The 11,133-nt window shown below is 41.1% G+C and overlaps 6 protein-coding genes across 7 annotated transcripts; 4 read left to right on the top strand and 2 right to left on the bottom strand.

Annotated features, from left to right (window-relative positions):
• The first annotated feature begins 76 nt into the window (after positions 1 to 76).
• Positions 77 to 598, top strand: LOC115759527. Its single transcript, XM_030700476.1, has 2 exons — positions 77 to 363; positions 421 to 598. The coding sequence occupies exons 1-2, from the start codon at positions 189 to 191 to the stop codon at positions 534 to 536; spliced, it is 291 nt and encodes a 96-aa protein (XP_030556336.1). The 5' UTR covers positions 77 to 188; the 3' UTR covers positions 537 to 598.
• Positions 545 to 1,556, bottom strand: LOC115759526 (RNA transcription, translation and transport factor protein). Its single transcript, XM_030700475.1, has 3 exons — positions 1,418 to 1,556; positions 1,028 to 1,357; positions 545 to 969 (listed from the first exon to the last, which is right to left on the bottom strand). Exons 1-3 carry the CDS (start codon positions 1,476 to 1,478, stop codon positions 614 to 616), a joined length of 747 nt encoding a protein of 248 aa, XP_030556335.1. The 5' UTR covers positions 1,479 to 1,556; the 3' UTR covers positions 545 to 613.
• A 99-nt stretch (positions 1,557 to 1,655) lies between these two features.
• LOC115759524 lies at positions 1,656 to 3,579 on the top strand. The gene is made up of 6 exons (XM_030700473.1): positions 1,656 to 1,909; positions 1,975 to 2,214; positions 2,271 to 2,411; positions 2,470 to 2,625; positions 2,686 to 3,141; positions 3,396 to 3,579. Exons 1-6 carry the CDS (start codon positions 1,691 to 1,693, stop codon positions 3,522 to 3,524), a joined length of 1,341 nt encoding a protein of 446 aa, XP_030556333.1. The 5' UTR covers positions 1,656 to 1,690; the 3' UTR covers positions 3,525 to 3,579.
• A 2,342-nt stretch (positions 3,580 to 5,921) lies between these two features.
• On the top strand, positions 5,922 to 7,813 carry LOC115759523 (zinc finger protein 267-like). Of its 2 annotated transcripts, none has more exons than XM_030700471.1 (3): positions 5,922 to 6,568; positions 6,634 to 7,218; positions 7,282 to 7,813. In XM_030700471.1, exons 1-3 carry the CDS (start codon positions 6,021 to 6,023, stop codon positions 7,589 to 7,591), a joined length of 1,443 nt encoding a protein of 480 aa, XP_030556331.1. In that variant the 5' UTR covers positions 5,922 to 6,020; the 3' UTR covers positions 7,592 to 7,813. The 2 variants fall into 2 exon arrangements, with proteins under 2 accessions (XP_030556331.1, XP_030556332.1); XM_030700472.1 differs by lacking the exon at positions 7,282 to 7,813 and having other exon boundaries at positions 6,634 to 6,812; positions 6,866 to 6,979.
• A 342-nt stretch (positions 7,814 to 8,155) lies between these two features.
• LOC115759552 (39S ribosomal protein L19, mitochondrial) lies at positions 8,156 to 9,220 on the top strand. Its single transcript, XM_030700514.1, has 2 exons — positions 8,156 to 8,261; positions 8,318 to 9,220. The coding sequence occupies exons 1-2, from the start codon at positions 8,198 to 8,200 to the stop codon at positions 9,157 to 9,159; spliced, it is 906 nt and encodes a 301-aa protein (XP_030556374.1). The 5' UTR covers positions 8,156 to 8,197; the 3' UTR covers positions 9,160 to 9,220.
• Positions 9,221 to 9,249: 29 nt separating this feature from the next.
• On the bottom strand, positions 9,250 to 10,378 carry LOC115759553 (protein unc-50 homolog). Its single transcript, XM_030700515.1, has 3 exons — positions 9,983 to 10,378; positions 9,565 to 9,924; positions 9,250 to 9,497 (listed from the first exon to the last, which is right to left on the bottom strand). Exons 1-3 carry the CDS (start codon positions 10,311 to 10,313, stop codon positions 9,361 to 9,363), a joined length of 828 nt encoding a protein of 275 aa, XP_030556375.1. The 5' UTR covers positions 10,314 to 10,378; the 3' UTR covers positions 9,250 to 9,360.
• Positions 10,379 to 11,133: the final 755 nt, after the last annotated feature.

The following is an 11,133-nucleotide window of genomic DNA, read 5'->3' as shown; positions in this document are numbered from 1 at the left end:
GACAAACGACCAATTGAAATTGTTCGAGAGAACTAAATGAACGCCAATTATAGACCCAGATCGTTCATTCGGCATGTTACACGTTTGAACAAATTTAGGCACAACTGTCATAACAATCGCACCAGAAAAACAAATCCAAACACGAACCTCTGGAAAATTCGAAAAAAAAACCGCCGACTGCGGAAACAATGATTGGAAAACTATCTGCTTGGTACCGCGACAATGTTTCGGAATCCGCCGACTGCGTTGCATGTCGACTAATAAGCGGATTTGGCATGATCGGTATTGGAGCTTTTCTCCTCGCACAAGCAAAGCGCCGCCGCTCACCTGTGGAAAATTACGCCATGAAAAGTATTGCGGCAGGTACGGGTGCTAAAAATATCCAATGATTAGCTTGTATTGACTATGTTTACTAAACAGTTGCTGGAGTTTTGGGCGTGGCCCGCTTGGCAGATGCAGATTTCCTGAAGGCGAAGACGGAGCCTGCAAAGGAACATAAAAAGATAACGGGAGATCATCCATTTTTTAAGCGCTGATGTCCATTAATTATAAACGTATTAGTTAAATTTAATTTGTTCAATACAATTATTCGCGTATGTAGACATGACTCGCTTCAGCGTCCCACCTTTCCCAGCTTGGTGTCAGTCTTTGGATTAGCAGTCAGTGTCTGCACTGAGACAATTGTTTCGTTGATCTGAGTTTGTAGCTGTCGTAGACTTTGAATCTGCAGTAGGCGCAGAATGCGCATGGGGTAATCGAGCATTGGATCGTTGGCAGAGACAACATCGTTTCCCTTGTCGAAGGGGAACGGAGTGCCGGTAATCGCTTTTCGATTTTTGGCTGCCGGACCAACGCGTTCGTGCACAATGCGCGCTAAAGCCTCCAATTGCAGCAAATGATTGGGATGATGGGGCACTTTCAGTTTTGTGGCCAGAGCGCGAACGCCAGCAATAAATTCCTTGTCATGGACTACAGATTATTTGCAATTAGTAATGCACTTGACTTGTTTTTAGCACAAACAACTCACCATTTATCTTGCCATCGAATATGGTTTGAATTTTCTGTTGCGATTGTGCGCCATTATTCTTTGTCACGCTGGTATCCTGACCATTGATCACTTCGTATTGGGCCGGATCATCGAGAAACTCTAGACGCATTGCATGCCCCACCATCCAGGTGAGCTGCTCCAGTTGTGTGTCATATGGGGGCATTTTTAAATCAATGCAGTACTTCTTGTAGCCCTCTTCCCATATTTGCATATAGTCCAAGCTGCGCAATTTCTCGCGATCCTCAATCGTATAGAGTCGTATCTTTTGATCTTCTAGCCACAGTACCGTGCTTGCAAACTCCTTGCGGTCTGTGAGGATGAGGGAGAGTCGGATTTACTCTAGTATTGGACAGTGCATTTAATACTCACTGCTTAATGCCACATCGCTTGGAGTTGGATGACCTAAGGCCTCGAGCTTAAGCTTTAACATTATTTTGTTCTTGTAGCTTTTAATAGACAATTTTACAGATTAACAAAAATAAATGCAGCTATCAGACGGCGTGCAAAAACAAAACAAGTGACCATTTCATATTCTGTTTTGCATATGGTCACACTGCCGCACAGCTGATACTTATCGATAACATTAGGTGTATTTTGTCATCTTCAATCAGTTTTGAATTGCAGTTTTATATTGTTTCCACAATGGCCAGCAGCAATGCAAGCGATCCACAGTTGGCTTTTATACGTGATCAGGTGCAGCTGTGCATGCTGCCTAGCCTCAAAAAAGATCTAGATGAAGTGCAGGTTTTGCCGGCGCATTTTGAAGCTTACCATTTCATGCTCAAACAAGAGCTGCCCAAATTGTATGATCTTCTACAGAGAAACGAGGATGTTCTATTAAATGATGTCTTATACCAGGAGGTTTGCCCAAGAAAATACCGATTATTCATGTATCTATATTTAAAACTCAATTATTGTCAATTTAGCTGCGTGCACAGCTTGTGCTACTGCTTTGTGAACTGACCGCGTCACAGGCGATTTACAGCCTGGACGCAGGCGACGATAAACAAGTCCTGCAGAATGCCAACCAAATCCTAAGCAAGCTCGCGTCCACATGTCAGAAGGCTGAGGAATCCTATATTTTCAATTATTATGAGCGGAATCTACACAAGGATTGTTGGAAGCGTCAATTGGGGGCAGTACATGGCTACGTCAGATACTTGGAGGTAAATTATAATAATCAGATCTTTTGATATTAAGATATTAAGAAGTTCTTTTACAGCTCCGCTACGTTAACGATGTGAAAATGTCTGCACAGATGTTAACATTCAGCGTAGCTGTGGGCCTCAACGTACGTGAGTGCTATCAGTCGGAATACAAGCAGCTTGGTGTGCGTATTTTTACACATATGTTAAAACATGGCGTAAGATATATCTGGAATCTCAGTATACCTCAAATGCTTTTAATCGATTTATACCCAGCGTCCGGAGGATATACAGCAACTGAATATACAAGGCGTGATCTATGAGCATGTCTTTAGGGATGTGCAGAGTATGGACACAATCGCCGAAACAAATTCCAATTGGGATTGCCTTTGCCTGTGCTTGGATCACTTTACTGAGCTTGATGCCTTTTCGGTATATAAGCCCATTTTATATAATTTAAAATTCACCTAATGCTAACTAATAATATTACAGTGGAATCAGTGCGATGATATGCTCGAGCGCCTTATACAGAATGTGTCACTGGCCTCCACTACAGAAATGTCGATTTGTCTAATGCATTTCATAACAAAGCTTGGCTATTATTTTGCTATTAATAAGGATGATATCAAAAGTGCAATAGCTAGTGATTTAACTCAACCGGATCAAATGGCAGCCTGCTTAGAAGTCTGTGCTTCGCTTAATGTCTGCACCAATTTTCGATGGGCTAAAAGCATCCTGCATATGCTTGTGCTGGAGTCTGAGAAGCTGTTGCGAAGCGCGGATGCCTGTGCTCAGATGCTAGCCTCTATGCAGCGCTGCTTTTTAGTGTGCGTATTGTCGATTCCTCTGCAGGCCCTGCATATGCATTTGGGCGAATTTTATGCCAAGTTTGTAGCTGTGCTTCTGGAGAGCATTGTCGTGCATGAAAGGACCCAACCAATCTTAGGGGTAAGTGTACTTATTCGCATCTTACTTATATTAGGCTCATTTAGTTAAAGATAGTCAGAAGTAAATCAAACCGATTTTTTATTGAATGATGCAGAACTATTTGATATAAATTTATTTTGAGTACCTTTCCCATGGCATGATTTTTTCCGCATGTTGCGACTCATTTGTATAATCGCCTTTTTTGAGTTACGACTATCTTCACTTAAATAAGCGAAATGTTTATATGTTTTAAAATCTACATATTTTTTTCATAGCTAACGCAGCAATTTTTTCAAATATTCATTTATCAACTGAAAAATTGCCCACCCGATTATCAAGCGGCTAGTAATCTAAAATCCTATCTGTCTGCGCTGGAGAACTTACCTGCCGTTATTGTCAAATAAAGTTCAGCTATAAACGCATTCAAAAGTTCCTGAGACTTATTTATTGATCAAGGCGTAACGCAACGCCTACACAACGATATTGTCACGACTTTTAATAATGTACAAAATGATCGAATTTGATCGAAGTCTGTTTTCATTGCTTGGTTTATTTCTGTACACGCTTGCCTCGGGCAACTGCAACTCAACTAGATCGATGAGAAACTTACACTATACATCTTGCGTCGTATCTTATTGGGCATTACTTATCATAGTTTTCATACTGTCTTTGGTTGTGCCGTATCTAGGCTGTAACACATTTAGATCAACGAGATAACCGATTTCGTCTAGGGCATTGTTGCTTTTGGACAGATGGAATGTATCATGCACAATCTAAACTACCTTTATAACATTTCAGCTGAGTAAATATAATGACCACGACACCAAGAGTTCCCAAAAAATTATATAGAAGACTGCAGAATTAATATACACACACGCGTCTTGGACCTTCATTGTGACTTCATGTAGACTTTACAGGCCTATGTCGCTCTGGTAATTATCGCAGCTGAGTCATCGTGCAGATTCCCAGTACAATTTGAGTAGTGTAAAGGCGCATCAGGCCTGTCCTATTGAATCTGCCGCCTTGCATAATCCAAATATGCAAGTTTTTGTTCTGTTCGCCTGCCCCACCCATTGCAACAAATCGATGGCCATAGTCGATGCCCTTCTAAGCTACAAGAATGTGCAGTTCCGAGAGTTAACTCTAGAGCGTTATGCACAGGACACGCCTGTCGCAGATTGGATCAAGAATGGAAACCTATTTAGCTCAAGGTTAAAATATCTTTTTCGTTATTCAGATGCTTTGGCTAACTTATATATTCCACTTTGTTTTCTGATGTATCACCTATCCGACCTACTACGCTTAATAACCCTATATCGCTTCGGCGGCGTCTACCTGGACATGGACGTACTGAGTTTGCGTACCTTGAAGGATGTGCCACTAAATTAAATAGCATTGGCAATAGTGTTATAAGTTTGGTGCCCAATGGCTTTGGCCATCAGCTTAGCGAGCTATTTCTGCAGAACTTCCAGAGGAATTATATAGGCAGCGCGCAGGCCCACAATGTACCCATGGTCTTAGTGCGCGTCCTGAGGGAGCTGTGTGGAACTCAAAATATTACGCTCATGGTGAATAATCGCGAACGTTGTCACGGCTTTCAGGTGCTCAATGTGAGTGATATATACGAGATTCCATGGAGGCAGTGCCCAATGTCTTTGTGGTATATTGTGCTTGATTCTTCTCACACAGCCGAGTGCTGTCTTTATAATCATACTAATTGTTTAGTTTGAGATAAAGTCAAGTATTCGTCTAGGAGCAAGTGTTTCATATACCAATTAATCTTTAATAAGTCTTGACAACTTGACTCTTGACAACTGCTTACTATAGAGTCTAACAATAGAAATTAACTCGTTTTGTAAATTAATTAAAAATTGAATGAGATAAAATTGCGAAAAGTGTTTTGAGATAAACATATTTCGTGTATTGGATTAATTGGCAATTTATCAGTAATGTTGTCGAAAAATTGTTCCACTATTATGTCTGCGACTACTGTGCTCTTCTAATTTGGTCCATTTTCGTCTTTTTGGTTTCAGGGCCAATCCCATTGGTATGCTGGGAAACATGGGATACTACGTCAAACGATACTAATGTTTCGTCTTCACTAATGGGGGAATTGTCGATTATATTAAGAGTCCAGTGTCAAATTTTTTCATATTCTTACAATGTATTTTCATAGGCCGTATGAGGGGGATTTGATAGATCAACAAATTGCTGCTGTTCCTTATATTTTGGGCCACTATTAAAAACAAATATAGGTGCGAATATCCGCAAATTGCAATATCTGCAAGTTCTCTGTTAAATGGCGAGTAAATAATAAAAGCAGCTTATATATTAATAAATAAATTAACAATTCACAAAAAATGAAGTTTTGTCTTAGTGCGCCAATTATTTAAAAGTCTGTTATTTGCTTCAATATATACAAAGCAAGCCTTCCCAGCACGTAATGAAATTGTTTAACACTGAATGCAATCGGCGGTTCATTTACCGTGTGAACTAGTAGTTCGATAGACCTTTTGAATGAACTACCTGAATTTGGTTGTCTAATTGTTTTTCTCAAAAACTATCATATTTTCTCTGCTTAGAATTAATGCTTAAAGCATGTATGTTCAGCATGTTGAGAAGACAAGTACCAGGAATTGGCGCTAATTGACCGACTCTAACTCGATTCATTCGAATTAACTCAAAAGTCTCCACTCTACAATTAAGCATAATTATCACAATTGCAGAACTACTAGACAACCCTCTTTTTCTTTTTAAGCAAAACAGTTTGTAATCGATATCGGTTATCGGAATCGGATAGAAGTTCAGTGCTTACGCTAATATGTATATACATAATTTTTCGTCAATGGGGATTTGCATTTTTGTTGTAATGCCTTTAATGTAAAGCCTTTGATTCAGCGATGGACCAACTTTGCCGTGTTTGCATGGACAGTTCCGTTACGTTGGTGGACATATTCGCCGAGCGGCAACAACAATCGAATAAGGACCCCAGCCTGGCTGAAATGCTAAATGAATTCTGCGAGGTGAAACATCAGGATTTGCTGCCCCAGCACATATGCCTGTCGTGCGTGCTTGCGGCGCAAAATGCATATAAATTCAAACGCACCTGCGAGGAGAGCAACCGGAAACTGCTACAGCTGCTGCATATTAAGGAAAAGGAAAAGGCCAAGTGCGCATTGCCCTTCGTGGAGGCAGTCTATCACAAGGAACTGCTGGGGGTCAACTTGAACTGCATTAAGGTAGAGCCGCAGTATCAAGACGAAACCGCTGCCAACGAAAATAAGCTTTCCTTGACGGATGAAAAATCTGCAGAGCGAGTGTCTCTAAAGCGACACAAGTCAAAAAGCCCGGCCAGGCGCAGACCACAGAGCCATGGAGAAAGGCCCTACAAGTGCAAATTCTGCGAGAAGGGGTTCGGACGATTGTACCTGTTGGGCCTGCACGAGAAGTGAGTGATGTGCAGCATACCATTTGTAGACAAAGTTAACCTTCAGTTTTTTATATGCCAACCAGGCGCCACACTGGTGAGAAAACGCATTTCTGTGGCACCTGTGGCAAGGGCTTTCTACGCGGTCACGATCTGACCGTTCACACTCGCATTCATACTGGCGAACGTCCGTTCCAGTGTCCGCATTGCCCGCGATCGTTTATACAGAACCACATCCTTACGGCTCATATGCGACACCACCCCAGTAAGGACTTTCGCTGTGATCACTGTCCCGCTGTTTTTAAACTGCATTCTCAGCTAAGCCTGCACCAATCAGTGCCGCACGGCAAACCTAATAAATTGGCCAGGAAGCCTGCCGCAAAGCGAGTGGCGCCCAAGAATAAGCAACAGAATACAAAGTCTAGCGAGGGGCAAAAAAAACAAAGACCGTCAAACATTCTGGAACGTGGATTACGAAATGGATTGGCGCCAGTCTGCTATGAGGAGCTGGACATAGAATGTGAATTGGCAGCCATGGAGGCAAAGCCGAACATCGATCAGGCGCCGCTCAAGCTGAATTACAATCCAAAAACGTCCAAGAATCGCGCTGTACTTATCAAAGGGCGGCAGAAACACAACAAGGCCAAGAGCGGTAAAGGCGGCGGCGAAAAGTAAGTATTGTCTAATAACAATGTCTGTGCACGAATAACAGTTGATTTTCCTACGCTCCGCAGATCCCACAGAGATGCCAAGACTCATTTCTGCGAGACCTGTGGCAAGGGGTTCCCGCGCCGCTATGGATTAATAACACACATTCGGGTTCATACTGGCGAACGTCCATACAAATGCCAAGCCTGCGGTTTCGCATTTACTCAAGGACAGGCTCTCAAGAGGCACATACGCAGGGTTCACAGCAGTGGCGTTCATAAGGAGATGCGCAACGATTCCAAAGATTTGCTGATGCCAGCAATAAAGCGGGCGATCGTACGTGTGGCGCGAATTCAATTACCGCCTCACCTATTGACTGTTAAATGTGATGACTGAATAAGGCGCTCTTAAGAGGCGTTATTCCAACTGTATTCTTATTTGTTGCCTTTTTATTTATATATTATGACTCATTATTTATTAGTACTCGTATTTTATAATTTGATTTTAAATGCAATATTTAGTTATGAAGACAATATTGAAGTGGTGCAATTTATAACTTACATATTTTTAAAGCAGATTTTACAAAAATTAACGTTTAATTAACATTTTATGAAATACATCAAGGACACTATTCAACTAATTTATAGTAAAGAAACTGGATGCATTATCTACTGTCAAAAAAAAAAAAAAAAACATTTTAATTGATAAAACTAATTTGTTTTGTACAAATTGTAGTGCATTGTAATATTAATAAAAGTTTTAAGCAGTTTGCAAACAAAATGGATTTCACAAATTGTAAATAAATCTAGTTTAAAATGATTGATTTTTATACGAATCGATAACATAAACATCAACAGGTGTTTGTTTTAACTGCGTATATCGATATATCGGTCACACTTTAAATCACGAAGTGTTTCGATAGTCGATGTTCACAAAATCGTGTGAGTCGAAGTCTTTAGCCATCCCTAGACCTGATTATCTAAACATTTTTTTTATGTTAAAATGCACGTTAACGCTAGAATCTTAACTCATAGATTGGCGCAACAATGCACCTTCAACCGGATTGGTGAGATAACATGATAATTTGGTTAAAAGTAAGCATTGATCACTCGACAATTTCAGTCACATTTTCCACTAAGCCGACACAGCAGGCTGCAGCAGTCGCAGTGCCGCAACAGCAAGAAGCAGCTGGTCCGCCAGTTCGAAAACCCATCGTGCCTGCACACTATCGCTTTGTCTATCCAGAGTTTCTGCCCGATCCCAAAGTGGAATGGCGAAACTCGGTGCGCGAAAAGCTGGAACGTCTGGATATGCTAGACCGTCGGCGCCAAATCGAACTACCCGAGTTCTATGTGGGCTCCATTCTGGCTGTGACCAGCTCTGATCCCCATGCGGCCGGTAAGACCAGCCGATTCGTGGGCATTTGTATACACCGTGAACGCTGTGGACTTCGCGCTCGTTTTATTCTTCGCAATGTCATCGATCACCAGGGCATAGAGGTAGTCTACGAGCTGTACGATCCCACCATACAGAAAGTCGAGGTATTGCGTCTAGAGAAGCGTCTGGACGATAGTCTATTCTATTTGCGCGATGCACTGCCGGAATATAGCACATTTGATGAACACATGGAGGCGGAAACGTTGGAAGAAGGAACTCCAGTGCCTGTCAACGATATAAAAGTAGTGTTGCGTCCACGACCCTGGTTGGAGCGCTGGGAACGGCAGAATTTACGTGGCGTGGCAAACATTGATCAGTATCTGAAGGACAAGCATCGCAAGTCTGCCGCAAAAGTGCAAAAGCCTTGGGAAAAATACGACCTGATGAAGCAATACCGCTCCACCATTCCCGAAGAGGAACAAAAGGAGATCTTTGCAGAGGTACACACCGAATTGCATACTTTGGAGCTGCAGCGTAAGCGCAACAAACGAAAACGTACCTTTGTGAAACCCAAGCAGTTGGCATAGATGCTCCATGGCCCTGCATTTGTTATTCTAACTTGTAGTTTAATAAAACCAAAAATCATAATTGACATTGAAAGTTGAACTTTTATGCATATATATATTAACATGGATTATGCTAGAGTAGTTAGTATTATAAGTCATTATTGTAGGGAGCGCCTAGCAGCTAAGAAGCAAAATAATTTACATTCCACGTCACTTGAATCATCAATAGACGCGATATTTATAGAAGTTTACAAACGAAATTGTTGCATTCCAGCCTATGATAGTAACGACAAGATATAAGAGAAAGATAATGGGCAGCGCAATGAGTATGAGGCGCGTATTCTTCAAATGTGGAATACCTGCAAAGTGGCAGTTGTGCGGATAAATAGATAAGCTTGGTTTTTATTATAAATGGCTTCTACTCACAGTTGTAGCCCAGGAAAGTGATGTACACATAATACCCCATGCCCATCAGCCAAAAGGAGTTGCCCAGGAATCGTGATATGAACCAAGTCTGGCTTATAAGCCAATTGTAAAAGAACAGCTGTATGAAATGCAATAGCATCAGCGGCGGAAAGAAGGCGTTCAGATGGACATCAAATGCATAGCCCCACTCAATGTCCGGCTCCAGATTATTGGTGCGCAAGTAACGGTTGGAAACCACCCAAAAGAATGATGCAATTATGATGCCAGCAAATATGCAATCGACGAAAACCACATAGAAAATAAAGGAAATGCTTTGCCAAATGGACAGGCCCAGTACATATGCAAAGCCCAGAGAGGTAACTGAAAGCACATTGGGAATATTACTCTTTGAAAATTCGACTTGCTTCCAACCACTTACCACATAGACAAATGACCAGCAGAACCAGAAATGCGGGATCGTCGCGGGCAAATTGAGATTTGGTTTGCTTCCTGTAGTTAAAATTTCTATACACCTTTTGTGGCGCTATAAACAAGTAGATCATTTGCCAGAATGCAAATTCAAAGTCCATTTGATTGAATTTGAGCAGCCGCCGCAGATATTTGTAGCTTTTTGATGTTGCCGAGAGGCAATCCTTGCGATATCCAATGGGCGGCGGCAGAGGCGAATGCAGACGCGATGCGCTCGAATAGCCAGACACCACGGATGGCGTTGGCGATGTCGTGTACTTAATGTTACTATATTGGCTCATTTTTTGTGTTTTTAAAAACTAAATATGTAAACGTAAACGTCTTGCATTTTTGTCTGCAAGAACAGCTGGTTTGAGGTCCGATAGGGATGAGAAAATAAAATTATCGAAATTATTTACTATCGCAATATATTCACAATTGAAAATATCGATGATTATATCGATAAGATTATTAAAACAACCAGTGTGACCGAATTTATTTACAAAATGCGCCAAATATTTTAATTTTAAATGAATTTATGAAAAAAAAAACGAAATACTACAAATAAACAATTGAAATTATTATTATTCGGCGTTTCTAATGCTTCTAGCCGAGACAATTGAGACTGGCTGATGCATAAGATAAGGAGTTACTACTTTATGTAATTGGCGCATTTGTTTAAAAAGTCTGCAAGGCAAACAAATCTTTTAGTTTACAATGGCTCATCCAAGTTCGGAGTTCTTTTTAAAACCATTTTAAAACTAATTTGGACATACTGCTTAGGCCTAGAGAGCAACGCCAGCAAAAGGAATATAAGATATAAATAAAAGTTTTCGGACAAGAATTTAAAAAAAAAAAACATACCAAGCACAAATAAATGCCGCTTCTCGCAAACACACGCTAAACTCCCACAATTGCTGAGATAGTTCAATGGAAATGGAAAGTTTCAGCTGCCGTTGATGCGACTGTGCCACAATTAAGGCATCATTGAATGCATTTCTCAACGCTATGAGACACCAACGGAGCGGTCAACGGTCACCGATCAGCTGGCTACGGGCAATTTATGGCACAAACTCTGGGCAATTGCAGAGGAAAAAAAAAAAAACAAAAACAATAAGCAAT

The sequence above is a fragment of the Drosophila novamexicana genome, unplaced genomic scaffold (assembly GCF_003285875.2).
Source record: "Drosophila novamexicana strain 15010-1031.04,08,12 unplaced genomic scaffold, DnovRS2.1 tig00000308-arrow-arrow-pilon, whole genome shotgun sequence".
NCBI lineage: Eukaryota > Metazoa > Arthropoda > Insecta > Diptera > Drosophilidae > Drosophila > Drosophila novamexicana.
The sequence above is the reverse complement of the archived record's forward strand: the minus strand, read 5'-3'. Positions and strand labels throughout refer to the sequence as shown.